Source organism: Kryptolebias marmoratus, linkage group LG17 (assembly GCF_001649575.2).
Source record: "Kryptolebias marmoratus isolate JLee-2015 linkage group LG17, ASM164957v2, whole genome shotgun sequence".
Lineage (NCBI taxonomy): Eukaryota > Metazoa > Chordata > Actinopteri > Cyprinodontiformes > Rivulidae > Kryptolebias > Kryptolebias marmoratus.
In genome coordinates, this window is record NC_051446.1 from 23,546,404 (window position 1) to 23,574,180 (window position 27,777).

At 43.4% G+C, this 27,777-nt stretch overlaps 3 protein-coding genes across 6 annotated transcripts; all 3 read left to right on the forward strand.

Annotated features, from left to right (window-relative positions):
• The first annotated feature begins 1,005 nt into the window (after positions 1-1,005).
• LOC108247211 (interferon a3-like) lies at positions 1,006-2,389 on the forward strand. Its single transcript, XM_037981005.1, has 5 exons — positions 1,006-1,137; positions 1,218-1,307; positions 1,382-1,531; positions 2,086-2,148; positions 2,229-2,389. The coding sequence occupies exons 1-5, from the start codon at positions 1,006-1,008 to the stop codon at positions 2,325-2,327; spliced, it is 534 nt and encodes a 177-aa protein (XP_037836933.1). The 3' UTR covers positions 2,328-2,389.
• A 1,026-nt stretch (positions 2,390-3,415) lies between these two features.
• plekhm1 (pleckstrin homology domain containing, family M (with RUN domain) member 1) lies at positions 3,416-15,999 on the forward strand. Its single transcript, XM_017439542.3, has 12 exons — positions 3,416-3,622; positions 4,346-4,438; positions 6,484-6,725; positions 6,819-7,487; positions 8,967-9,384; positions 10,006-10,153; positions 11,490-12,470; positions 13,539-13,684; positions 13,776-13,969; positions 14,621-14,684; positions 14,765-14,922; positions 15,015-15,999. The coding sequence occupies exons 2-12, from the start codon at positions 4,382-4,384 to the stop codon at positions 15,121-15,123; spliced, it is 3,186 nt and encodes a 1,061-aa protein (XP_017295031.1). The 5' UTR covers positions 3,416-3,622; positions 4,346-4,381; the 3' UTR covers positions 15,124-15,999.
• Positions 16,000-17,318: 1,319 nt separating this feature from the next.
• On the forward strand, positions 17,319-27,300 carry LOC108247199 (kelch domain-containing protein 1-like). Of its 4 annotated transcripts, none has more exons than XM_025002116.2 (14): positions 17,319-17,736; positions 18,510-18,580; positions 18,834-18,951; positions 20,715-20,801; positions 21,244-21,356; positions 21,493-21,583; positions 21,660-21,758; positions 23,441-23,515; positions 24,130-24,188; positions 24,284-24,396; positions 24,547-24,619; positions 25,028-25,112; positions 25,850-25,929; positions 26,939-27,300. In XM_025002116.2, exons 1-14 carry the CDS (start codon positions 17,614-17,616, stop codon positions 27,072-27,074), a joined length of 1,323 nt encoding a protein of 440 aa, XP_024857884.1. In that variant the 5' UTR covers positions 17,319-17,613; the 3' UTR covers positions 27,075-27,300. The 4 variants fall into 4 exon arrangements, with proteins under 4 accessions (XP_024857884.1, XP_024857887.1, XP_024857888.1 ...); XM_025002119.2 differs by having other exon boundaries at positions 17,320-17,715; XM_025002120.2 differs by lacking the exon at positions 20,715-20,801 and having other exon boundaries at positions 17,322-17,736.
• Positions 27,301-27,777: the final 477 nt, after the last annotated feature.

Genomic DNA, 27,777 nt, shown 5'->3' on the forward strand with positions numbered 1-27,777 from the left:
CTGGAGACGCCCTGAATGTGGTGTTTTTGTTCCCCTGAGGGCGGCAGATGTTGAGTTTGTGTGTTTGTGCAGGGGAATAACAGCTGGAGGAGGACCTGTTCTCACGCTGCAGCCGTGGTTTCCGGTTGAAAACCAGATGAAATGTCAGGCATGGATTCTTCTGAAGGAGCTGCTTTCATTTTCACTTTGTGGAAACTTTTCTTTATCTGGTTTGTCCTGAGTGACGGTGTTCGTTCACACAGAGGTGGAGATGCAACTCGAACCCGAGCCTGTGAAACACCTGCTTCCTGAGGAATTCATAAAAACAGAAATAATTTAACAGTTTTAAAGACTCTTAAACAAATAATTCACGTCTCGTTACAAAATAATAAGCTTTAAAAGCAACAAAAGTATATTCTCCAAGCCAGCTGTCATTTTACAGTGATTTATATGTGATTATCACCCGCCGCCGAAAGGTGAAGGAGGGTGATAATGTTTTTACCTCTGTATCTCTGTGTATGCCTTGTCTGTTAGCAAAATATCTCATGAACCAGGAGGATGCAAAATCCAGCTGTTAATGAGCTGCTTTTATTTACCATCAGCCCCATTTAGGATCTGAAGGGTTTAAAAATGACCTGAGATGAGTCTGACGTTAAGATTTACTGATAATTAGTTATAAATCAGTATAAACAGACTACACTTGGTGATTCGTATTTTTATGTTTTTCCTTTGAAAAGCGACTGCTCCCAGAATCTTTAAAATGTCAAATTATTAATCATTTTCTAAATTAATACACATCAATATCAATATATATTCTAGGCAGATGTTTTGTCCACATCCTTTAAAGGTGAAATTTGTTACCTGAAAGCCAAAGCTGACATTTGAAAATTTCCCTCAGGTGAGTCTGGAAAATGAAAACTGCAGGCTGTGCTTTAAAGGCTCGGCTGCAGGTCAGTTCCAACACAACCCCGACACACACCTGAGCAGCTGGCTTCACCTGGAGGACATCAGCATCTGTTTGTCACCATGCTGAGCAGGGTTTTATTTGCGTGCCTGTTCCTCGGTCTGTACGGCGCATGCGCCTCGCTGAGCTGCAGGTGGATGGATCACAAGTTCCGACAGTTCAGCGAAAACTCCTTGAACCTCCTGGAGATGATGGTGAGCGGCTGGAGACGCCCTGAATGTGGTGTTTTTGTTCCCCTGAGGGCGGCAGATGTTGAGTTTGTGTGTTTGTGCAGGGGAATAACTCCACTAACAGCACCGAGGATGAGGAGGAGAGCGCCGTGGCCTTCCCTCATCACCTGTACGGCCAGGCGGCCAGAGCTTCAGTGAGTCTTCCTCACCTGAACGAGCCGGAGGACAGAAACAGCAACACGTGCTGATGTTGTTCTTCTTGTTCCAGGCTGAGGAGAAAGTAGCTTTCACGGCTCAGGTCCTGAAGGAGGTGTCTGCCCTGCTGGAGGAAGATGACGGCTCTTCATCGTGGGAGGAGGTGACAGCTGAGAACTTCCTCAGTGTGGTCAACAAACAGGCTGAAGAGCTGCTCTCCTGTGTAGGTCCACTCTGAGGGACGCCTCCGTGTCCCTTCGGCTCCTCTCGGCTGCTTTCTGCTTTTACAGTCAAACTTTCTGCTGTTTTAGCTGTTTGTGTATCAAAACCTTCGGCTCATTCGAAGACTTTTGGCTTTTTGTAACTTTTCCAAAGATTTCTCTTTAGTTACAAATATTTTCCCCACAGAAAAACTTTCAGATTTCTGAGATTCCTTAAAAATCATCGTTCTCTAAAACCTGCTTTGGCTCATTTTCTGTTTGTTCTGCTTCTTTTTAGCTACTTTTATCTTTTAGCTAGTCTTTAACTACTTTAAGCCCTTTGCTACTTGGAGCTTTGACCTAATTGTTTGCTTCTTTTAGCTTTCAGCTACTGTGTTGCTCATTTGTCCTTTAACGGCTCAGTTTCAGCTTCTTTAGCTCATTTCTTTCAGCTCTCGGGGTTCCAGCTGATTTTCACAGAGAACCCAGTCTCTCCTTTGACCTTTGACCTCCTGGACACGGTCCTGAGCTCTTCTTCTTGTGATGAATTCAGGTGGGCGCTCGGGGCCACGTGAAGAAGAAGAACACGAAGCTGCACCTGTACTTCAGGAGGCTGTCGGCTCAGGTCCTGAAGAAACGGGTGGGTTCTCCGTCTGTGGCGCGCGTGACGCTTTCAGCTCGTGTGTCGGGGTCATGATGGGAACGTTGTTGTGTCTGCAGGGTCACAGCGCCGAAGCCTGGGAGCTGATCAGGAGGGAGGTCAGAGGTCACCTGATGAGAGCCGACCACCTGATCTCATCTCTGCTCGCTCACAACTAACACCTGAGTCAAGCTTTATTTATTTAGTTATTTATGTCTGTTTACTTCTTTACAACTTATATTAATCAAATGACTTTTTATCTTGTGTTTTTACATGTTTGTTACATGAAGGGTTATTTATTTATTCACTTATTCATCAGAGGTTTTAATGGAGTTACCTTTTATCAACTATATTTATTTGTTTTATTTATATATTTGTTTGTGATTTCTTTGCCTTTTTATGTTTTAATGTGATTTGTTTTCTCAGTCTTGACTAAAATGTTAATTTTTTCTTACACATTTACTTCTAAAGTGAGCTAAAAATCAGCTGTTCTTTGTTTTTTTACATACAAATGTATGTATTTATTTATTCATTCATTTATTTATTTGATTGAATTTGTATCCATCTAAAACCTTGTATTTAAGAAGAAAACAGTATTTTATAGTGTTAAACTTGAATTAAATATGACTTGAAGTGAATGGTTTTTATTTTTATATGTTGTAATCTTCTAAATAAAAACAAATTTAAGTAAGCGAGCAACGACACGCTGTGGTTTTATTTCCTACTATAAAATCGAATGTGGTTTATCACCATTTCTTGTGAAATATCAGATTAAAACTTTTATTTCCTGCTGTTTTGTCATTAAAATCAGAGAACAGAAAGTTCTCAGCGGTCAGCGACGTACAGTGATGCCTTCATGTACAGCTCGTAAACAACAACTATCACTTACAACTTTATTTAATATCGTTGTTTATGTTTGGTTAACTGGGGTTTCCCCACGTAGCTAGAACAAATCAATATTCTGTTTTATGATGACGTGTGTATTTAAGAAGAAAAAGCTGTTTTGTGGATTTTTATTTCAGACATATTGTAAAAAAACAAACAAAAACTGATACTTTCCAAACTGTGCTGCCAATCTTAGACACTCAAAAGCAGGTTTGAGCTACAAAAGTACAAGAAAAAAGTTAGCAAGTCATCAGAGCAAGCATGCTGCTGAGAAAAAAATATTTTTTATTCACAACGTGTTTGCCCACTGCCGGGGTGTTCTCCTTTCCGATGTTTGTGGTGTAACATTGAAAGCATCACAGTCGTTTAATATCCCATGATGCACCGCGCTTCAGTTGTGCTGTAGCCGCAGGACGAGCTGTTTGTAGCTGAAGTTTTTGGGTGTTTTTATGTTTTGAGGGCTTCTGAACAGTAATTATGGAGAGCGATTGTACGGACTGATGTTTTTTAACACGTAATCGCTGATTTTTTGCAAGAATTCACGTTGAAAACGTGACTTTTTTGGAGCTAAACGTCGCCGCCTGCTTCGGTAAGGAAGCTACTGTTATGATGCACAACTAATGTTGGTTAAATAAATCCTGTTTCGGTTTCTGCTCTTTAACTTTTTCAGCTCTAAAGGGGCTGTTTTTAATATCTGCGTGTAATAATACGACTTTTTTGACGCCTTTGTTGGGGCGTCAACGCACAGAGTTGCACTAGCAAAGGTTTAAAGTAGTTTATTTAAAGTAGAAATGATTTTAATCTGACATTTAGAGGTTTTATAACTCATAAGGCGGTGCTACATTGTTAGCACAGCAATGCCTGGTGTGTTGTTACATAAATAAACCTGTATGTGGTTATAGCAGGGCTTAAGCTGTAATAAAATCGGTCACTTCCGGTTTTGAGGTAACCTCTTTTTTTGCTTGTTTTTCTGATGTGATTTCACAAAACTCTTTGTTTGACTGAGGAACTCGCATCCGAGGCTACTTCCCTGCAGACAGCTTGTTTAATCAGAGCCTCACATGACTGGAAGAGGTTACTCAGAGAAACCATGAAGTTGCAGAAATGTGTCACAGTGGAAGATCCTCGTGATGAGAAAAGAAAAAATGTAATCCTACAGGAAGTAAAGAAGCTGCATGCTCAGGAGAACACTCTTTAAATGCTTGTTTGTTCAGCTTAAACGTCACATGACGCCTAAGATGTCATCAGAGCAGAGTTTACTGACTTTTTAATTCATATAACCTATTAATGAGAGTGATTCTGTGTGTTTTAGGTTGTCATGTCGGCGTGAACCTTCCTCGGAGCTGCCATGATGCTTGCCACACAGATGCCAGAAACGCCACAGGCGGCGAAGGACGTCAAACAGGTAAAAGCTGCCGTCTCTTTGAAAAGGAGTCGCTCGAAGACTCCTGCTTTGCTGTTCGCACCAAAAAGGCTGTAAGAAGAGACGACAGTGTTCAACAAACCCAAACCCACTTCTCTCGACTCCCCTTCGAGCCTTTATTAGTCTTGTCGTAACAACACTCAGTTTGAAGCTTTTAAAGAGACTCAACATGGGACAGATTTGAGTCTAGAACCAAAGAAAGGAAGTACAAAACATATATAATTACAGGAACAGATGAGTATTTGCTCATATTTGTGATTGTGGACTAATCACTGGAAGTTACTGTGTGGTGCTTACTGCACACAACTTTAGCAGAACCACTTATAAATAAATCTGCGGCTAAACATTCATATTATTACTATTTTAGTTGCATTTAAAGAAGCTGCATCTGTAACAAGTGAAGCTTTAGATCATTAGTTGGATAATAGCAGCTTTAATGGCACAAAAACTAAAAAAAGCAGACGCCAAAATACAACTTTTTATTAAACTGAGACGTAGATTTACTGGATGAGCGTTATTATTATCCTACAGGTGTGGGAGAGCTGTTCCTTTTTCGGTCGTTTGGTCATATTTGTGATTGTTTTCATTTTATTTTTTAGTAATCAGGATAAAATTAATTCTCTCATACAGTCGAGAAGACTTTTTGTTGAGTGTGTTTATGTCAGTTTTACCTTTTAGGCTCATAGATCACCGTCTGAGGAAAAACTAATAAAGTTGGAACTGAAATAAGTTTGTCAAACCACACGCATGTTGCTTCATAAATGAGATTAAACAGATCGGTGTGGCGTTCAAATTAATGCAGCATTTAGTTTCTGAATTTATTTATGTTTCGCAGACTTATCTCTTGATTTCTATCTTTAAAATGCTGCAAACACATGTGGAGAAGTTGCAGGTTTTAATTCATGATTATGTTTCACATTTTTAGCACGGAAACCAGAATTTTCCCTGCAGATTTTGAGGCGAGCAGTTTTATCCTCCAGATTTGTCATGTTGTCATCAAACGTTCGTGATTGTCGAGGGCGAAGTTAACTTTCTCTTCTGTGAAAATAAGTCTTCAGTTTGTTTCATTTTTAGTAACTGGCTGAGAAAGTGCAGGAGTGGCAACGATCTTTACTAAACTGAAGTTTTTTGTGATAAGAGAGTTTCTTTTTAACGTGTGTGTGTTGCACATAAAGAGCAGAATGGAAGAACACTTTAGAAATTAGTTTTATGTGTCGGGAAAAAAATGACTAACCCTTTTATTAACTTCCCCTCACTTCAGATCATCTGATTTTTAATGATTATTATATATAAAACAAAGCGGTAAAAAAGAAAAAAATGGCAATAAACAAACAGAACTGCCTATAAAAGTGTGAAGAAGTTCTTGTTCTTGTTTCATTAATAGCTCATATTTCTGTTTAGGCGTTACAAAAAGTCAGACATGGATTCAATTCTGGAGATGCTTATTGGTTTAAAAGCTCAGACTGAAGAAGTTTCAGAGCCTTGAGTTTTGCTGAAAAGTTGTTGCACAATAATGCTTTGACTTTTCTGTGTTTATGATCGTCTGCCTCAGCTGACAGCGGGCGACTTGTGACAGTCACTGATCTGCTGCCGGTGTTTCATAATCATGCATGCTGTCTTTGCCCCACATACTTCTCATCAAACTGCGTTTTAGAAAGCAGGAAATGTGCTGCGAGTAATCTTACCAGCAGATCGAGTTAAGCCTCTCGTTTGTTGCTCCGCGGCTCCGATAACCAGTTTCTCTACAAACGCTAAGTTTTTTAACGACACGCCACAGAAAGGCGACGTCTTCCCATTGGCACAACATCTCATGAACCACGGGACAAATTTTAATTTTGCCAGTACTACTACAACTCATTAACTTCTGTAGGTTTGACCAAAACGGCTACAAAATAAAATGATTTTAGTTCAAAACTCTTGCATGAAAGGCGGCGGGTGACAAGGAATGCTCTCCTTTAATTAAATTATTTTTTATGTCACTCCAACAAGATAAAGACGCTGATATTTTTCTTTCCCGCGTGTCGCAGATCAAGGAGAAGTTGTCTCAGTCTCTGAAGGCCCTGCAGAAACGCTACGTGACGTCGGAAGTCGTGGTCACCAGTGAAGATGGAGACGCTAACCTCCTCTGCTCCGCCCTGGAGGCCATCTTCATCCACGGGCTCAAGAGCAAGTACATCCGCTCTGAAGCGGGAGGCCGAGGCAGGAAGACGGACCGCGGACCCCTCCCTCAGCCTTTTTTCTGGAGCCTCCTCAAGACCGTTACTCACCGGTAGGTCAGAGCAGCTAAAGAACGCCGATGCTCTGTTGTTGTTGCATTTTCTAGACCAAAGATCTGTGATTCATGAAGCTTCTGTTTCTGCAGCGACGTGATCACGGAGCTGGAGAAGATCAACTTCCTCGGCACGGACGTGGGGCGCTGCAGAGCGTGGCTGCGCCTGGCCCTCAACCACGGCCTCCTGGAGTGCTACCTGGCGTCTCTGTTTCGCGAGGACTCCAAGCTGCGCGCCCATTATCAGCCCGGCGCCTTGCTCCTGAACGAAGAGGAGCGGGAAGTCCTGCTCAGCTACCTCCAGGGCCTGGCTTCGCTCACCTTTAACCTGTCCTACAAGTCGGCTGTTCTCAACGAATGGACCACCACGCCTCTGGCTCTTGCTGGGCTGTGCCCCCTGGCCCTGCTGGGCGCCCTCGACCTCCCGATCAACGGTGGAGACCATTCCACCTTGAAGCCAGAGCACAAGGAATCATGGGACACGGCGTCTCAGTCGTCGGGCTCGTCGGATGCTCCCGAAGCGCAGAGGTGCTGCCCGGTGTTGCTGTTGAAGGAGGCGGGTGTTTTGCAAAGAGAACCTGGGCTCCACTCCTCGAACGTGAGCCTGGACACCACAGAGTCCTCTCAGCTCTCATCCAGCTTGAGCTCCGATAGCCTCCTGCAGGGTCAGGACCCCCGCAGCCCAGCAGGGGACCCATGGTCTCCGGGGGACCTGGATGCTCCCATTAATATCAGCATCAGCACCAAGAGGCCACGGAAAGAGTGAGTTTGTATGTTTTATTCTTTATTTTGAAGCAGATCTAAGGATGGGGTCCTCTCAAATGTTTTAAAATAACTAATTCTCTAAAAGTTGTGTTCTGTGGTAGGAGTTGAACGGTTCCGAATCGACTGATTAATATTTAACTGTTATAACGTCACGAAGAACGCAGCAAGCAGAACCTCGAAGTGCGGAAGAACTTCAGCTTCTCGGAGGTTTAAAGAGGGGGGGAAAAAATAACGTTCACAAGAAAGACCACAGTACATCAGATCCCGTTGCTGCTACTTCTAAAGGATGTGGACAGCGTTCATGTCTTTAAATGTTCTCTGATTATTTAGAAACTGGTCTAAATTAGAGCTTTTCTATCTCTGATGCCGATCTTTAGTAATCAGGGCACCGTATTAAATAACATGGGCAGCAAACTACTGTAGCTGCTGCATTTTCAGTCTCCTACTTTGTAATAACGTCTGTACAGGACGGGATTAACACGTCTGTTTCTGGTCCAAATCTTAATGTCTGTAATGTATGCCAGTAGGTGAAATATAAACACTGCGGCAGCTGCCAAAGCGGGCCAAGAATACAGTTTTCCGAAGCCACAAACGTCAAAATAGGCCACGCCTTTTTCTTAAAACACGGCCACACGGCTCGCTAGTCGCTTGGTCACAAACGCTCAGAAATCAGCCGGACTGCGGCGGAAAATCTGCCGTTTTTCTCCCAGTTCTGTCAGTCGCAGCTCAGTGAGACGTGAACTTATGTTGCGCTGAATAATAATCGAATAGAGAGGTGCCAAAAGATCCCCACCCCTCAGTCTGCGTCTGACCCTGGACATTTATCTCATTCCTCGGGGCGTTGTGCTGCCTGAAACCTGCTCACATTGATGGTGTGTTTTCATTTTCCCTGCTGGAGTTAAAAAAGACGAGATGAGCCGGTGTTTTAATCCCTTAAATACCCAAACTGCATTCTGAAGCTTCAGGCTTTTTGTTCGAGAGCAACTTCCTGAAACCTGAGAGTTATTTTTTTGAAAAGGGGGGGGAAAAAAAGAAAAGCCTGACAGTGTTGTCAGAAGTTGGGTAATTATTTTAACACTTCAAAACTTGCAACATAAAAAACGAACCTTTAGAGAGTCATAATGTTCTGTTTCAGATCTGACAAATCTACCGTATGTTTATATCTACGCCTACTTACTTATTATTTACAGTTGTTTATTTCTGTTCATTGAGGTAAATGTTAAACATCACATTCGGCCTGTAAGTAGATGAATCTATAGGTGTAAAAACATCCCAGCTGTCCTATGTTTTGTCTCTGTTTGAAACTCCAGATTAGATTTTTGCAGTTTTATGTTCATTTGTGAGAATTTAATCCCTGAAACTTTGTGATTTTTACAGTTTTTCTTTCTTTTAATGTTGGATTTTACGACCTTCTCTTGAACTAAATTTACAGATCCATTAAATGTATTATTTCTAACATGTTTATTCGCTCCGCAGCGTGCACACGGACTTCCAGGAGAACGGTGGGTGCAGTCAGGACTCCATGCGAGAAGACTCGTTTGTCTCCAGCACCGGAGCCGATCCGTTCTCAGAGATCGCCACTTTCAGCGGCTCAGACGGCGAGACCCAAAGTCACGCTGTCCCACCCCAAGACCCGCTGGAACAGCTCCCAAGTTCTGACCCGGAGCCCCCGCCGTCCTCCGTCGAGCCGCCGGCACCCGAGGAAAGCCGCCAAACGGAACCAACCGTGGTCCCCTCGGTTGTCGAACCCGTGGAGGCTGGCGTTGAGGAAGATCCAGAACCGGTTCAGGAAATCAAAGAAACGGAGAAGAACGACTCTGAATGTCAAACACGTAAAGCATCACAGTGCTCTGCGAGCATCGTCAGCAGAAAACTGTCCTCAGATTCGCTTTCAGTAAGTCTCAGCAGACAAATAACTTTTCAGGACATGCAGATTTTTATGGATTTTACAGATAAGAAACAAACAGAAATGAGCTTTTTCCTGGATTAGTGAACGGGTCTATTCACTGGAGAAAAGACAAACACAATGTCTTAACACTAAATCAATGTCATGGTGGAAAATCAGCACAAGTTTTTCAATAATTCCTAGAAGAATTTTGATTAAATTAATTTATTTTCCTTGAAAAATCAATAGTGAGATCATGAGGAGTCATGTTATCCTCGGCACAATCGAGCTGATCAGAAAACGAAACCGCTCTTGTGGCGGGATGTTTGATTAAAGTAAAGCACAGGAAGTTGCTGCGCTGCGAACACATGTTGGGAAAAATGAAAAGGTTTTAACGTCAAAGTGTGATTTCTAAACGGGAACAGCTGCAGGATGTGAGGAAACTTTGTTTCCACACCTTGGCTGTTCTGTTCAAGTTGGTCAATTTAAACAGATTCGTGCTTCAGTTTATGCAATATATATGAACGCAGGATTTAACAGGAACTAACGTTGTTCATGTGATCTTTAAATAAACCCACTCTTCAGCTTTTGTTTGCATCAGTTTGAGTGATTTATTTTCACGTTTCGCAGCATTCCCGCTCTTGGATTTCTGACGACGACATCTACAAGCCTCACCTGGAGCAGGTGCCAGACGGCGAAGAAACGAGTCCGTCCGCGCCCGCAGCCGAGCTCGGCGCCTGCCAGTCCCCTCCCAGTGTCGTGCATCGCAGACAAATAGGTATTTTTACACAATCTTTATGTTTTATCCCTGAAAACCGAAAGCCACAAAACGGATGATCAAAGCTGCCAGAGTTTCAGAATAAAAGCTGCTACAAATGAGGCAAGAAACAAGGAAGTTGTTCTCTTTCCCCCTAAAATAAAAGCGGAATTGTTGACATTCTTGCTTTTGGATGTCTGAAATATCCTGGTCTAGAACGAGCTTTTATTTTGTTCTTACCACCTCAGGGAAACAAACAATTTTCTCGTTTCTTATGACGCAACAAGCTTTAGTTCCTCGTATGTAAGTTGTAGCCGTTTCTGTGTTTTCTTGTCAGTTGTAGACGAACGTTTCAATAAAATCTGTCCTGTGGTTCATGAGGTGTTTTACAAACAAACAAGTCCAAAATGGAAATGAATTACAGAGGCTCAAACCTTTGGACGGCTCATAAAAATGCTTTAAATCTTTTGATAGTAGACAGGAAATAAAACATGCCAGGGGTTGAGTGGATGTCGTCATAAAAAGAAGCTAAATAAAACCGGAAAGACAAAATTCCTGCACGGTTGGAAAGCGTGGAATGAGTTATTCCAGCAGGTGATTTCCTTCACGCCTTGTTAGAAAGCAGCTTTTCTTACGTAACGTCTGGGTGTGACCAGATGGCGGTAAAATGTCGCCCTGCAGGAGTGAGTCAGACGCTTGGTCAGCTGGAGGAAACAACGAGATGACGTTTATTCACTTACACTGACCTTTGTAGACTGCCCGAATCCTCTTTTTGTTTTCTTGCTTCCTTAAAAGCCAATTTGCAGAACTCTAATTAAACACCTAGCTTCTTTTCTTCCTTTAGCGTTTTAGACGAAGATAGACTTCTGTTAGAAAAGTTGTGAGTGACTCTCTGCTACCACCAAACTTTAGCTCAATATTTGTAAAACTGACCGAGTTACAGATGGCTGCGGCGGCCATCTTTAATTGTATTGGCTGTAAAGGTGAATTGGTTGCAGAGGTACATCCTGTGGATATTTCCTGAAAGCTGAATTAAAATCCGTCGACTCGTTTGTTAGATATTTTGTTAACAGACAAACTGAGCTGACTCCAAATAGTTAATGGCCAAACTTTGATAAGTATCTGTCAGCGCTCAGAATATATGCTGGGTGTCAGTCTCAGTTACTACCACACTTAATTTAAGGCCAATATGTGTGGAAAATCCTTGACTTATCACCATTTCTGTGTGTTTTAAGACCAGCTGGCTGTGGAGGCCATCTTGAATTTTATCAGAAACAAGCTGTCTTTGTTTGAAGTCGGATCCTTTTTATAAGAATTGTTTTTCTCTGACTCCTCCTGATGTTTCCGTCTCCGTCAGGGTTGTCCAATCCCTTCCGAGGCCTGCTGAGGCTCGGCCACCTGGAGCGCCGCGGCCCGGTGGGGATTTGGCGCGACTACTACTGCGAGCTCTCCCCGTTCGAGTTCCGCCTCTACCTGAACGCCGAGGAGCGGACGTGCTGCGACAACTGCTCGCTGCTGCGGTGCGACGACGTCCGGCTGGCCTCGCCGGAGGGCCGCTTCGAGCTGAGCTTCTCCGGGAAGCGGCTCTACCTCCGAGCGGCCAACCGCGACGAGGCGGAGGACTGGGCGGACCGCGTCATCGAGGCCGTGAACAAATGCCGCCCGGCGACGCGCCCCGACGAGCAGTGGGAGGTGCTGCGGCCATCCGGTAACGGTGTGGACGAGCGCACGCTGTCCCCTCCGTCCTCTGCCTCCTCCAGCCCCGAGAGACGCCTATCGTCCTCGGAGACGAGCGGAGGGCAGGACGGGACTCCTCCTCCGCAGGAGTTTGACTGGACTCGGACTACAGACCTGGAAACAGATGCTATCAAAGAAGCAGTTTTATATTCCTCCACAGATCCCGAGGCCAGAACCTGGACGCCTCTGGTCTTTTCTCTCTCCTTGGAGGCTCTGAGGGGCTTCCGAGTGGAGGAGGGAAAGAAGTTCCTGAGGCTAACTCATCCCATCGAGGAGATCCGGGACGTGGTTCCCGACGTCTCCCAGGGAGGAGCGGACTTCTTCAAAGTCCTGACCGTCAAGGAGACGCTGCGATTCCGGGCGGAGAGCGCCGAGGAGGCTCGCTCCTGGAGGGCTCTGATCCGCGGCGCTTTGGACTCGTACCTGGAGAGCGGAGAGGACGAACTCTCCGAGGAATCCGCCCCGGTTTCCAGCGCTGGAGCGACCGGGAATCTGCACAGACTGGTGCAGCACAGACTGAAGGAGGACGGGGTTCTCCTGGTTCATCTTTCCACGGTTCCATCAGAGAGGGGCTTGGACACGCAGAACTTCAAATGTGCAGGTCCGTGTTGTCTTCTTTCCTCCTCTCCTGGGAGAGGAAGGTTGTTGGCATCATGTCTGAAACGATGAAAATAAAAACCTAACATTCCTGGGAGGAATGCATATCGTCTTTTATGTCAGAGTTTCAAACTAAAATCATCTTTTTAGATGATTGGAGTTATTGCCATTTTCGTGTTGACCAATATTACTTAGTGGCGGCAATTTTTACTCCAAAAGTTAATCAGTGATCACCTGCAGCCTGCAGCTCTTTGGTCGCTTTTCATTGAATCTTTGACCAAAACTAACAGAAAAGAGTTTCATTGATTCAGAAAAGGAAAGTTTTAGCAGTTTTCCTGTCAAATTTAAAATTTTGTTTGTAAATGTGTGATTGTGACCGGTACAGGGAGCGAAACACGTCGATCAGATCCTGCCGGTCGCTCGTTTCCTCGTTAGCCACTTCGTTAATCCGACTTCCAGCCAAACGGTGTGATCCTTCGCTCAAATCCACCAGAAAACTGAATTTTAAGACGAGATGCTGAGAAGAAATCTGGTCAATTTGACAATAATGAGAACGAGAAAAAACTGCAGATCGAAAGAGCTATAAACTAATACATGTTTTTGTTTCTCCTTCTTAAAGGAATTTAAGCTTCTTTTTTGACCTGAAATGTAAAAACAGCAACAAATCTTAAGAATAATTATATACCACGCCTCGTGGCCGTTAAAGCCGTCCCCCAACGAAACTCGAAGCGGCCCACGGGCCACCAGTTGAGGATCACAGCTGGCTCTGGACACGTTTAGTTTAAAGATTTGCGTTTTATTTGAAAATGAGTCTTTTTGATTGTAAACGCTGCAGACCTCTGAGCTGATTACTGCCTGAAAGTTTCATTAAACTCCGTCCAGTGGGTCACAAGATATTTTGCTAACAGACAGACACGCGTTTGCCTTTTTTTTTTTTTTTTTCTGTGGCGGCGTAACAAGTCGTATGTAGAAGTCCGTCATAAATGTAATTTTTGTTGCTTGTTTTTCGTGCTGCTGGAGGTGTTTGTCGGTTTTTAATCCGATTTTTGTCCCATAATCGTCTCGTCCGAAGGCTGTCCCAAGCAGATCGGGCCGTCCCTGGGCAGAGCCAGGCTCTGTGAGTTTTCAGGCCAGTACTACTGCGACAGCTGCCACAAGGGGGACACCACCATACTCCCGTCCCGCATGGTGCACAACTGGGACCTCACGCAGCGAGAGGTAAGCCTCCAGGTCACGTCGGCCACGTGTCCCCCAGGCAGGAAGGAGCGCTGCTTTATGGTCCCGCCTGTCTCCGTCTGTCTCCACCCAGGTGTCGAGGAAAGCTCTGCACCTGTTGGCTCAGGTGGAGCACGAGCCGCTGCTGAACCTGGAGCAGCTGAACCCCGACTTGGTGAAGCACTCCGAGTCCATCGCTCAGGCCCACAGCCTGAGAGAGAAGCTGCGCCTGCTGGGGGACTACCTGCTCACCTGCCGCAGCGGCGCCTGCAGGAAACTCCAGGCCAGGTGGGTTCCAGGCAGGTGTTCTCAGCTGCGTCAAGCCACCATTACTTTGACTTTTTTTACTTTTTAGTCCTTCAGAACGTTCAGCGCAGTCAGGAGATGGCTGCTCTGACTTTTGCAACTTAGATTTTTACAAATTGTACAGAGCTCTCCTTCAGAAACATTATTCTCTGTAAAATCTGCCTGTTTTTGTCTTCTTCTGCTTCATCTAGCTAATTTGACACTGTAGATAGCCTTTTGCTGTGTTTAGCTTCTAGTTAGCCCTCTTTGCAACTTTACTTTTTAGCTAGTCGTTTGCTGCTTTTAGCTACTGTTCTGGTACTTTTAACTTGTAGCTACTGCTAAGCCAGTTTTACCTTGTAGCTAGCCTTTTGCTACTTTTTAGCAAATATTTTTAGCTTCCAGTTAGCCCTTTCAGGGACTTTTTTGCAACTTTATATTTTTTAGCTAGTCTTTTGCTGCACTAGCTTGCCTTTAGCTACTGTTCTGCTATTTTTATTTATTTATTTTAAATTTTGTTTTGCTTTGTAGCTACTCTTTTACTACATTTAGCTTCTAGTTAGCTTTTCGATTCTTTTAGCTGGCCTTTTGCTGCTTTTCTTTTAGAATCTGAAAATCCGTAGCTTTAATCCTATCCCCCTGACTTGTCTGAAGGATGGAGCAGCGGACGTACCTGCTGGAGTCGAGCCACCTGTACAGCGTCAGAGACCTCAGACAGGTATCTGTCCGGCTCCCGGCGCTTGTCCTCCACCAGTCGTCTCCGAGCGGCGAAGGATCTAAATGTCTTGTCTTCCACAGATAGCAGACGGAGAGTTCGCAGCCTTCCTGGTCAGGCTGGTGCACCACGCCTCGAGCCACGTGTTCAGCTGTGACCTTTGCACTCAGAGGGGCTTCATCTGCCAGATCTGCCACTCGGACGACATCCTCTTCCCCTTCCAGTTTGAAAGCACAGTCAGGTGTGTTGTGTTGCTCTGTCCCCCTCCACGTGTTTACAAGCTAGGACACAAACTCGCCTTAATCTGTTTTTTTCTCCGTGTTTTCCAACCAGGTGTAACGACTGTAAAGCCGTGTTCCACCGGTCCTGTAAGTCCAGCAGCCCGTCTTGTCCTCGCTGTCAGAGAATGAAGAAATACCTGCAGAGGGATCAGCAAGACTGACAGCTGCGGCTTTCTGGGAACTTTTAACGCAAGAAAAAAAAACATGAAGAAAAGCAGAAGTTAAGGAACCTCAAGTGCAATTACATAAAGCCGGTTTGCCTGAAGAAGAGAGGGTTTCAACGCCGCAGTAGCACTTTTGCACTAATTCAGAGGCGCGGCAGTGAGTTTAAAGCCGCTGCATCAAAGCAAAAGCAGGACGAGTTCAGCGTCCTTAATCGTTACCGCAGCGAAGATCAAGAACGAAAAACGACACTCGAGCGGATCAGCCGGTTTTGATCGTGCCTTCTTTTTTTTTTTTAAATTAAATTAGATTTTCTTCTCATCACATGCCAAAATGCATCGCATAGCTTGTTCCCTTTTAAATAACCAAAACAACCCAAAGTTGCACAGATGCATTCAGTGTAAATATACGAATAAACGACAAAGAAGATTTCGTCTGCAGCTCGAGGAAATTCAGAAAGTATTTGTCGTGCTGCTCGTGTGTTGGGACACTTGTTTGATTCATATTAAAACGAATAAAACACGCGTTGTTTGCTAATTAAGATTTGGGGAAATTAATATATTTCAGAGTTTGCATATTTTGCACTTAACCGCCACTGTTAGGAAGGTCTACGAACACAAAAAGATCCTTCACGTAGCAAACCTTTAATGTTTTATTTTGGGGGTTTTAATAACTTTAGTTATCTGATTTAATTATTTCTAGAAACTGCCAAGAATAAAAATCCTTACATGTTTATTTATGAAGTTTATTTTGATCTATGCGCAATAATATTACACTTCGGAGGAGGATTCTGTGAACTGCAGTCCTGATATTCCTGGTTTGTTCATTTTATCTCAAGCATAAAGTCATAATGAAGTAAAAGCTGGTGTGTTGGATTTTGTTCTTTTTTTTCCTATTATTTAAATACCATTTAGACGCAACTAATGCTGCTGATGTTTTCTGACTTGAGCCTCCGAGACGCTAAAATGTTCCACAACATTCGTGCTTTCCTGTTTTCTACGTGCCGCCTCTCTGATTGTTTAATTTTTGCCTTTGCTTTCCGGTCTTAAAGGGATAGTTCTGATCTTTGGGTCATGAACAACGAACATCTTACCTGTCGTAGACGGTCCTTTAAACTGCCTCAGTTTGATAAAGTAACGACTAAACTGACTATTTTATTTGTTTTAAACACATTTTCTCTTTTGAACCATCTATACATATTAAATCACTGGTAAGGTGTGGTAAAATTTAGCCGCGGCGGCCATCTTGAATCGGGTTATCCCTAAAAATCAATCAGTTGTGGACGGACACGTAGGGATTACTTTCTGGAGGTTCGGTTAAAATTAGTTCTCTGATTCACGAGATATTCTGCTGAAAGACGGACGAAATGTGAAGCTGAAGCTCCGGTGTAGCTATATATAATAAAAAATAAATAAAAAACAGCAGTGTTTCTGAAGCTGCGTCATGGTTTATACGGAAAAGACTCATGGACTCATTCGTGGTGTTTCGGTGACAAATTTGTGCAAAACAACAAACCAGCAAGGAAGAGAAGTTGTTTCCTTTGAGCTGATTTCAACCAATCAGGTAGGTTTTGATTTGTGATATTTAATATATAAGCATCTGCAAGTAACTGGTTGAATAATTCTGAAACTGTTCATCGGCACTTCTACCCCCAGGAATAAAAAGAAATTATAATAATCTAAGGCAGCCGTCTTCCAGGTTCGATTCCTGGCCTCAGTCACATCGAAGTGTCCCTGAGCGCAAAACACTGAACCCCTCACCGCCTCTGATGCTCCCCTTCGGCGTATAAATGGAGTTTAAAGCACTGATTAGACGTTACAGATTGATTTATTCAGAGATGTGTAAATGTAAAGCTGTTCGAGTATCCTGGTTGGCTAGAAAGGTGCTATTTAAGTCTATTTATCTTAAACACAAATGTAGATCTAAACTATTACTGTTGTAATAAAAAAAATATTAAACGTTTAAGTACGTTTATTCTTTCACCCACAAAAAAAAACCTACATTTGCAGCACCACAGAAACGTCCCAACGCCGTCAGCGGTTCATTTCAGGTCGTAGTTTTTATTTCCAGAACCAGCTTTGTGTGGTTGTCCTTAGGCGGGGAGGGCACGGCCCCCACCAGGCCCCCTCCTGGGGGAGCCCCTGCTGAAACAGGTGCTGCTGATCACCTGTAAATTAATCTGCAACCAGCCTCACCTGCGTCTGAGCATCATATACCTGTCCTAATGGCTGGATCTTAGTTTGATTCGCTGCAGAAACCGTAAAGGTCATGTTTATCCCCAGTTAATGTGTTGTTGTTTTTTTGTTTTTTTAAAGGCGTGACATTATAAATTCCTGAATCGTGTTTCAGTTTCTGATGGGAGGAGTAAAACAGGACGAGGATCCTGAAAAACCCGCTCAGCCTCCAGCAGATCTCCGCCTCTCGCTCCGGGATTTTAAACCGACTCTCGTCTTTTTCTCGAAGCCGGAGAGACAAACCCCGAGCCCGGGATGGATGCTGGCCGGGCAGACGGCGCCGGGAGCCGGCTGGAGAGGAGCAGCCACACGGCCTTCATCCGCAACAACACGCTGTTCGTCTGGGGAGGTTACCAGGTGAGCCGCTTACCTGAGCAGGTACACCGGAACTCGCATCGGCTTTTTCTTTCTTTCCCCTCCTTTTAACAACACTTCTGAGTTTTTCTGGCTTAATCTGGAGGCTCGTTAAGACATGAGTCACTAATTGGAAGTTCAAACTATTAACATTTTATTGTTCCGTGAAATGAGACGGACTCAGAACCTTTTTAGGAAGTATTTATCCACAGAACCGAGTATTCTTAAAGGAAAATTCATCAAACTGAACCTAAATTAGTTTATTTTCTCACTTGGACTGCAGCTTTTACCTTCATGTGACCCAGCCTGACAACCCTCAGGAGGGAGGGGAGGGAGTGATTTGCTAACAGGGGTCCAATCCTGGTCCTCGAGGGCTTCTGTCCTGCAAGTTTTACTTGTTTCCCTGCTCCAACATGCCTGATTCCTGGTTAAATGTTCTGCAGAAGCCTGCTGATTCAGATCAGGTGTGTTGGAGCAGAGGAACAGGTAAAACATGGAGGATGGAAGCCCTCCAGGACCAAGGTTGGACGCCCCTGATTCAAAGCGAGGCGGGTGAGTGGCTGGCTGCAGGTTTTTAAGGCTTGGCGCTCTTTATTTTTCAGTTTGAGCTGAGAAGCAAAAAAAAAAGTTTTTAGAAGTTGTCGTCCTGTGAATGAGCAAGAATCCACACGAACATATCCAAATCTTTACCCTTCAAAGCCCAAAGCAATCTGTCAATGTCGTCTTTCTTTGCAGGAGATAAGGACTCAAAGCGCTCGGTTTCGTCGAGTTCTTATCTGGGTTTTGTCTCCCTGCAGGTGGAGGCTGGGCAGGATGTCGTGTTACCCAGAGATGAGATATGGCTGTGCGATTTGGACAGCGGGATGTGGTGAGATAAGACGCCATTTATCAGCCGAGATGAGAGCCGTGTCGCCCTGACCTGCAGTCAGGGGTGCAGGCTCGCGGTGTGCTCTTATTTAAGAACGAGATGCAGGCTTGAAGAGGAGTTCGACTCTAATCTTTCACGGTTCAGTAAGCTTCAGAAGCTTTGTTAAAGCTGCAACCAGCCCTCTCTAAGGAATACTTTAAGTTTACCATTTGTGTCCGTTTCACTCTTACTGTTTGTTTTTTCTGGGAGGCAGGCAACAAAAGACCATCTCCGGAGATGTTCCCTCAGACTTATCGGGTTTCTGCGGCGCTAACGTGAACGACACGCTGTACGTCTTTGGAGGATGTGACTCTGCAGGATACTCGAACCAGGTGAGACTCGGTGGATGAGGCGAACCCTCGCTGCTCCCAGTTCGAGGCGCTGGCGTTCAGCAGAAGTCTGTGGAAACTTCCCAAACGACTCTTCTGAGCTTCACATATGATCCCGGGTGCAAAAACATGGAATGTCTAGTAAAAACTACTAATTTGAACCAGTTTTCCCAGGGTGCAACATGGTCGAATTTATGCATCGCACTAATATTTTGTTAAATGTCTCAAAGCATGATTCTACCACCACCTTGCTTAACAGTTGTTAGATCTGAAAGCCTCATCTTGACTCCTCCAAACATCCCTCTTGTTTCAATTTGTCTCATCTGTCCAATAAACTCGTCTCCAGAGGACAATTGGCTTGTCCATATGGTTCATTTTGGAGTTTCTGTCCATGCTGACATAAATCTGTCCTCTCTCTGGACCGGGACACTGATTTTCCAGCAGACTTCAGCCTTGGTTGATCCTGAACATCTAAGGGTGGCAGATCAGTGCTGGTTCAGTCCAATGAACGCTGACAAAGACAAACCGCCAGCTGCAGTCAATCACGATCACTTATAAGAAGTTATAAGCATCAATTATTAAAAGATTTGTGTATATAATTGAGCTTGAATATATAATTCTGACCAAAACGTGGCTTGGAGAAAATGGACAAACTTAATTAAAATCGTTCAGTCCTTGGATGGATCAAATGATTCCAAGCATTATTAGGTGGATGTAGGAACTGGAGGCTCCAAAATTTTAACTTTAACCTAATTTATATGGCAAATGTTTTATCTATTCAGCTAAACTACCAGAAGTCTGTGCGGCTTGTCAAAACGGGTAATTTCATAATTTTCTCAGTAACTTTAGTCATGTTAGCAGCTCCTTTTGGTGCAAGTGAGACATTTCAAGCTCCACCAGTTTAAAAAATAAAGCCATACATGATGTTTTATGACTTTCATGCTTGTGACTAGTTAACTTCTGATGTGGCACCATATCTTAAGGACATGTCTGAAATATTCATGTTTGATTTGTGATTAAATGAACTCTTTAAAGGATTTAAACCACTGTCATAATGTTTTATGCTCTCAATGAGCTGCTTGATTCGTAGTAGTTTAGGTTTTCCAGAAACTCTTTCAGAGGTTTTGGGCTTCAGCTGCTTGTTGGGTGGCCAGATGACTTCAGATCAGACGTCAGATCTGAGTTTATTTCGGTCCTCCTCCTCCTTTTGTACTTCCAGCATCTGAGCTGTGAGGAGTCGCTCCTTTCGGCGCTTCATCCGCCCTCCCGTTCTTGTGAGGGAGTTTAGGTGAAAACTCGGGGAGGAAATTCCTGAGGAATTCACATAAACTCAAAGATCAACAGATTTAATTTCTGTGTGTCGAAGGTCTCGGCAGCGTCACTGAAACAGACTTTCCTCACCAACACAAGAGTTTGTGTTCGTCATTCTACAGAAACACATTTCAACATTTCGGGCTGTTTAACACAGTAACTTAATTTTAACTAAGAGTTCTCACATGATTCTGTTAAATTGCCCATTCTGTAAACTTTAGTCATTGTATAATCCTGTCTTTCTGGTTGTTTTGGTCTGAACTGACAGGATGTGACCACAACAGGGAGGCTGTAGTTTCTGGTTTTCATTGTTTCAACATTTAATGTTTTCCACGAGAAACTGAATCTGAGACGAACCTGTAAATGTTTAAACATGAATCTCTGCACTTATTATCCATCAGAGGGAATGTTCTTGTGCTTTCTTCATCAATGATTGATGGATTTTTCCCTCTCAGGAAAGGAGGATCATCTCTGACTTGGTGTCATGTTTGCAAACGAGCTGCACGAACCAGGATGTTTGTTTCCCCCCTTTTCTTAAAAAGGTTAAAGTTTACAAATCTTTGCTATTTGTGCAGACTTTAGTTGAGAGAAGACTATAATAAAAAGGCAAATAAGAACAATGAACTGTTGGATTGCACTGTTCGTGTTAGAATTGCACTTGGAGATCGGGCAAAGTGTTTTATTTTAGTTCAGCTTTCTTCCTGGCAGCTGCAGCCATGTTCACACACCCATGTCAAAGTGTAGGAAAACGGTACAAGGAAACGTGTGCAGAAGTTTTACATATTTTAAAACTGTTAAGGTTTCATATTACAAGCTCTGTGTGCAGTAGATGCAGGAGATTGATGTCGTCTTAAAAATATTTAAAGCCCTCAAGAACAGATTTGTCCTTTCTGATCTAAAATGCAGACATGAACGGCAGGATGGGTGTTTCTGTCGAAAGGAAAAGCCAATGAATCCTGTTCACGGAGGTTTTTCTGGTTGCAGATGTTCAGCGCTGACGTTTCCCAGCCGTGCTGCTCCTGGACGAGGCTGACGGACGCGAAGGGAACGACTCCTTCGCCCCGAAACGAGCACTCCTGCTGGGTCCACAGAGAGAGGTCTGTCAGCTGCTCAGCAAATAAACCTTTCAATTCGAGTCGTTTTCCTTTAGGTGTTAATGCTTTCAGTGGGGCGTCAAGCTTTTTCCACCATCTTCTTTGTTTGAATTGCTGGGACTAATTGTCGTTTTTGCAGATTAATCTACTTCGGTGGGTATGGATGCAAGACGATCGGGGAGGTCCGAAACACTCTGTCGTCCAGCTTCATCGTAGAGGAGATGTCCTGGGTGAATACTGACCTCCAATTTAAACTTCAGCCTCTTTAGTTGTCATGTTCAGCCTTTTAATGAGTTCATTTTTTAGGCAACAATTGGAGACACGTTATTTCGGTGCTGGGGGTGGAACAACGAGGTCCATGTTTTTGATACTCGGTCCTCCACGTGGAGTAAACCTGAGACTCAGGTGAGCGGAGCAGGTGAATCTGCTTCTTCTGTCCTGTTTTTCTTTCAGATAATGAGTCTGAAACCCTGCCGTCAGCTCACTGAGGCCGTTTCGAGAAAGTAATGTCAGTGCTGGCAGTGAGATGGAAGTAAAAGCTTTAATGTTCTAGAGACGTGAATATGTAATTTTTGAGGGAGGGAGGCGGTTCCAGACATTTAGTTATGAACAATAGTTAGACCTCACAGGGAACCTGACAAATCACTTAAAGCTGTGTGGAGTCTGACGAGAACCAATGTGGCTCAGTTTTTGGGGTGAAGAATCTGCAGATTCCTAAAACCATCCAGCCTTTTCCTGCCATGCATCTGTGGTTTGGTTGGACAACAAGTCCAGGAGGGAAACCCAGACATCCTCCTTCCTAGCAACTGTCTCCAGCTCCTCCCCAAGGCGTTCCCGGGCCAGAGAGGATATAAAATCCCTCCGGTGAGTTCTGGGTCTCCTCCTCAGTGGAAAACCCCACAGAGAGGGAGGCGTCCTGATTGGTGGACGGGTTTGAACATCCCCATGAGTCTGCGGGGTGTCGTCTAGGGCAGTGATTCCCAAAGTTGGGGTCGGGACCCCAGTGTGGGTCACTCAACACCAAGTAGGGGTCCTCAGATAATCTCCAGATATCAATTTACAATAAAAAAACTTCGTTTTTATGCCATTTTTGCACCATAATTGTTACAAAAACTTGAAATGCAAGTCCATACATTGGTTTAAAAAATGGCGTAATGGATGTTAAGACTGTTTGTGTTGTCATTAGCATTTTTGGATATTTAAACGGCCAACAGATGGGGTCACACACCTTCGTCACTATTATTTTATGGGTCGGAAGCTGAATGGTTTGGGAACCACCGGTCTAAGGCGTTAATCCCTGGTGGGATCCAACTCCTGCGATTTGACCTCGGGGGGGGTCAAACTGAAAGCCACTCAGAGACCTTAATGAAGGACCACAACATAAATTACCTCCGATTGGAATAAAGAAATTGTGGCGCTCTCTTGAAGCCGGGCCTGAGCGGCTCAACACCAAACGCTTGGTAGTAGAGTCTTAGTTTTTGGGTTAAGCCCCAAAAAAGTTGCAGAACTCTCCTCCATGTGGGACGCCGCCTGCAGGCAGGCGAGAGCGGGTCCCCTGGCGTTTAAACATGCTGCAGTATTGACCGTTTTCACGACCATCTGCTGTGATAAACTGACACTTTCCTTATGACGCTGTGACCTTTTCATGGTTTGAGTTTTTTTTTTTTTTTTTATTAAATGGTTGGTGGTTTGTTAGAGAAGTGCTGACTGGTCAGAATCTACAGCGAAGACCCTTAACTGCCCGTAAAAACTTCAAAACTGAAACGATCCTTTTTATTTTTGGCTGTGATCGTTGTAACAGAACATGGAGGCATCCCAGAACTGGATCCACTTATGACTCATGTAAACAGACTTTACAGGGAGAGAAAAAGGCAAACGATGGCACTGATTCACTCCTCCCTTCTCATAGATGCAACATTCTGAAATGAATAAAAAGTCACTTCATAAGAACAATATTTCCTGACAGAAATGAACTCCAGGAACAGTTTGAGGAATGACTCGTCCTCAGTTTGTCTAACAGGTGTTGTGAGGGAATCCAAACCACGTTAATGTTGTGGCTGGTCTGTGTTTTTTGTTTTTTCCTCCAGGGTCCCGCCCCGGCTCCCAGAGGCAGCCATGCCGGTGCCCTGCTGGGGAACAAAGGTTATCTGAGCGGCGGTGCGGTGAGTTCACCTCTCCGCTCTGAATGAGCGGGTCGACCGCTCGTTTCCAGGGAAGCGTTCGTGCGGGGATGTTTAAGATAGCGCTGTATTGGATGGGGCTTCCGTCTTCGTGGGGACAGTTTGAGTTCGGTCCTTTCCTGTTTCAGCAGCTCCTTCCTGTTGTGCCGCAATGGCGCCCCCATCCACAAAGGCAGATTCTGTGATAAATGTTTTTGTCTTTTGAGCTTGTGGATGACCCGGACTTCTGTAAGAGCTGGAGCTCAGTTCCTGTTGTTGAAGCTGTGGTCAAACCTTACAAAAAAAAAAAAATGTTGTGATCTTATACCAGATTACGAGATGTGACTCTCAGCTTCTGTAAAACTGACTGAGGTTTAGTCATTTTTCTGCTGTCTGTCAGTCAGCTGTGGTGGGCATCTGGATTCAGATAGACTCCAAATGAATCCGTCGTAGACGTAGATCCACACATGAGTCCAGACAGATACAAACTTTAATCAGACGGCCCATCTTGGAGCAGGGTTATCAGGTGAAGCAGCAGATGGGTGACCGGTGCACACATGAGGCGGCTTGTTCCAGTTTGCTTCATTCTTTCATTGTTTATTTCTGTTTGTTTGCAGGAAACTGCCGAGCTCGACATCTTCTGCTTGGACCTTGAGAGCTGGACCTGGACTCAATTGTAAATATTTAGGCGGTCTTTTCTTTTTAAACCCACAACTCCTCCTCGTTTGCAGTGATTTTAACAAAAATTGTAATTGCTCTGCTTCTCCTCAGCGACCTCTTGCCCTCCTGTGCCCCTCTGGGCCGCTCCATGCACACGATGACTCCCACGTCAGACAGTAACCTCTTCGTTTACGGCGGCCTTGGCATAGACGGAAACACGCTGAGTAAGTTTTCACCACCCCCTGGAATAATGACTTGTCTGTGGGGCGTCTGCTGAATCTGTCGTCTTGTGATTTCCCGACTTTCCAAGAAGGAATATAAAGTCTTTCTTGTTCTGATAAACTGTTAAATGTGATCTTTTTCTTTTGAAAAAGACGATGCCTGGCAGTTTAACACACGCAGACGAGAGTGGGTGAAGCTGACACACCCTCACAAAGACAAACCCAGGTAAATTTATTCATTCAGCTGCCCTAAAGTGGGATTCTGTGGAAAGGCTACGGACAACTAACATCTTACCTGCTGTGGATGACTCTTTTGGTGGCGCGTTTCAAATGCAAAGTGCTTAAAGCAAGCAGATAACGACGACAAATGGAATTTAAAAACAAATTTGAACAACAAACTGGATCGCTGCAGTCTTTAAATGGCTCTAATTTTACATCTGTTCATGCAAACGTTGTTTTTAACAGTTTCAGCTCTGCAGAAGTTATTGTCATAGTATTGATGTAAATTGCTGCAGCAGCTAATAAGGTTTGCAGAATCTGGGTAGATTTATTTCTGTTTGAACCTGTCGGAGGCTTCATGTAGCTGCTGGTGTTGAGCATAAATCTGATTTTTGTTTTATTTTATCCTCCTAAGGGTCTGTCACACTGCTTGCCTAGGAAAGGACGACGATGTTGTCGTGTTTGGAGGAAGCAGCAACCTCTGCATCCACATGGACTTGGTATGCTCACAAAAAAATCCATCTCTGAACACTTTTGTGACCCAGTGTGGTGGTTTTTAAAAACGATGTTGGCCTGATAGTTTTTCTTTGCAGACATTATAACGAAGCTGCAGCATTACATCCCGTCCTTGTTTTTTAAATGTTCTCATTTTAAACCTCGTTGGTGAGCGATCCAGTGAAACTGTGACGTAATTCATCCTAAGTGGCTTAAGGGCTCAGACTATACAGGAAACTGCGGTTTCACATGTGAGGCTTTTGTTTCTGACAAGAAATATTACCTGCAGCTTTAAAAAGGCAGGTGATCATGTAATCTGTCAGCAGAATATCAGGTATCAAAGTAATTATTGGCTGTATAAATAAATCTACAACTGATTCAAGCTGGTCGCTGCTGTTATTTACCTTAACCAGCACTAAAAGGGCTACAGATCAGTCAGTTTTACAGATAATGAGCTGAAATTTGGTGTGGTGGTAGCTGAGAGTCATCCACAACAAATACTCGAAGGCTGAATGGATAACACAAAGCGGCGGCTGAAATGCATTGATTCAGTTTGTGAGCTTTCGGTGCCTTTTGTAGGCAAAACATTTTATTGAAATGACGTAATTCTTTATTATGCCCTAAAAGTATCTGCAAAACTCTTTATTTCCTCACAGTTTTTAACTGTTTATATGTAAATGCTTTAATGTTTTGCCATTAAAGTTTCTTTGATACATTTTTCCATCTCCAAACTGTTTTCCAGGTTTCAGTTCTGAGGTCTCCGGTACAAAATCACTGCAGGGATGTTTTTATATTTCAGACCAGGCCGTACTCCCTCTACAGGTAGGATTTGAAATGGGTTTTAGTCTGTGCCAGCTTTAAACTCTGCTGTTTGTGGAAATGAATGCAGAGACCTTTTTTTCGAGCCGCTGAAGGCTCGGTGTTGCGATAATGAGCTTACCTTATACGAACGGCAGCAGGCCGTGTCGGGTTTGTGAAACCGACAGATTTAAGGAATTATCGGAGGTTTTTGTGCCCCGAACAGGAGGCAACGTATGAACCCAGGTTGAGTCATTGTGGCTGTATTTAACCCTTCTCAAAACCTTTTTAATTTAATATTCTGAGCTCCTAACCAAAACTCATATTGGAGGATAGAATTAGACTGAATTTAGTCAGTTATAGTACATGTAATTATAAATTTGTACACTTTTAAATGTATTAACTGGTTTTGATGATTCACTTTTTGGTGCAGTCATTATAATACAGCCACAATTTAAATGACATACTTTATCATTTGTTAATGGAGACATTAAATCATAAAGTCTTTAAATTAATTTACACATGAGGAATGTTACAAAGGTGGAAATTTATTGTGAATTTAATCTATAAAAAAGGCATTTCTTGCATTAATTTGGTTTAGGAACCTGTTTATTGAGACTTTTTACCCTAAATTTCAAAGTTAAAGTTCAGTCCATCAGCTGTTAAGGGTTCAGGGGCTTTTATTTTTGTTGTGACATTAATTTAGTAGAAGCTGTCATTTTTTTTTTTAAAGCGGAACGTTTTTGTGAACGTGGCCTTTTTGAAATCGTGGCTTCAAAATAAAAGTCGACCGATCGGTTTTCAGGCTTCAGCCTCTGAACATTTTAGTGTTTTTAAAGGGTTCTGAAATCCGTCATTGTTTAGCCTTTTGTCTCTGGATCTGTCACATTAGTTAATCTGAACATTTTGGCCATAAAAACAACAAGGATGTTGGAGGTTTACAGGCTCGCGGTGCAAAAAGACGCAGCGTTATCGGATCAGAATCAACTCTTTTTACCAAATCTGTTAAAAACCAGCTGTTGTTTTTCTCCAGACTCTGTGAGGATTTCATCGGAGGAAACTCTGAGCTCTTCAGGCTGCAGCTCGACTGGCTGCCGTCAAAACTTTGCAGCAAAATCAGGAAAAGGGTTGAGTTTTTCTCCGCCATGAAGCTGGTTCTTACTGCCTGAGGGAACGTTTTTACAGGAATGAGAATCTGAGGAAGTTCTGCTTCAGTTCTTATGTTCGGGCTAAAAATAACTTTAAAACAAGTTGGTGCTAAAGTTGCATATTAGTTTTCTTTTTTTAACATCTGTAATTTGTAAATGAAGTTTTTTGTCATTTTAAAAAAACTGTTTAGTTAAGTTTTACTATGATGTGAATCCTGTTTTTGAATAAAGCTACTGATGTTTCATATTTTTGTGGCTTTAATGGAATTGGGGATGAGAGAAACCAGGATTTCTTAATTTTGTTTTTTATTTTTTCTATGGCTGAAATTTGGTGTAAGAATGAATCAACGCTAAAATTGGGGAAAACCTGAACTAAGATGAGCAAAATCACAGCTAAAACTAGCAAAATTACAGCGCAAGTTGATGAACACAAGACTTTGCACTTTTAATATCATAATTCCCACAAAGTACTTCACAATAGAGCAAACTAGTGTGTATAATTCTATATAAACATCCATATCTTTGAATATCTGAAGGGTAAGATGACAAAATCATAGCTAAAAGAAGCAAAACTGTAGCTGAAATGAGCCGAAGTGGCTAAAAGGAGTATGAGAACATTGGCAAATTTAAGTTTTTGAATGAACTAAAAAGGTTTTAATGCATTTCTTTTAAATGAAGCTGAAGTCATAACATGTTATGCCTGACTGAGCTGAACATTTTGATA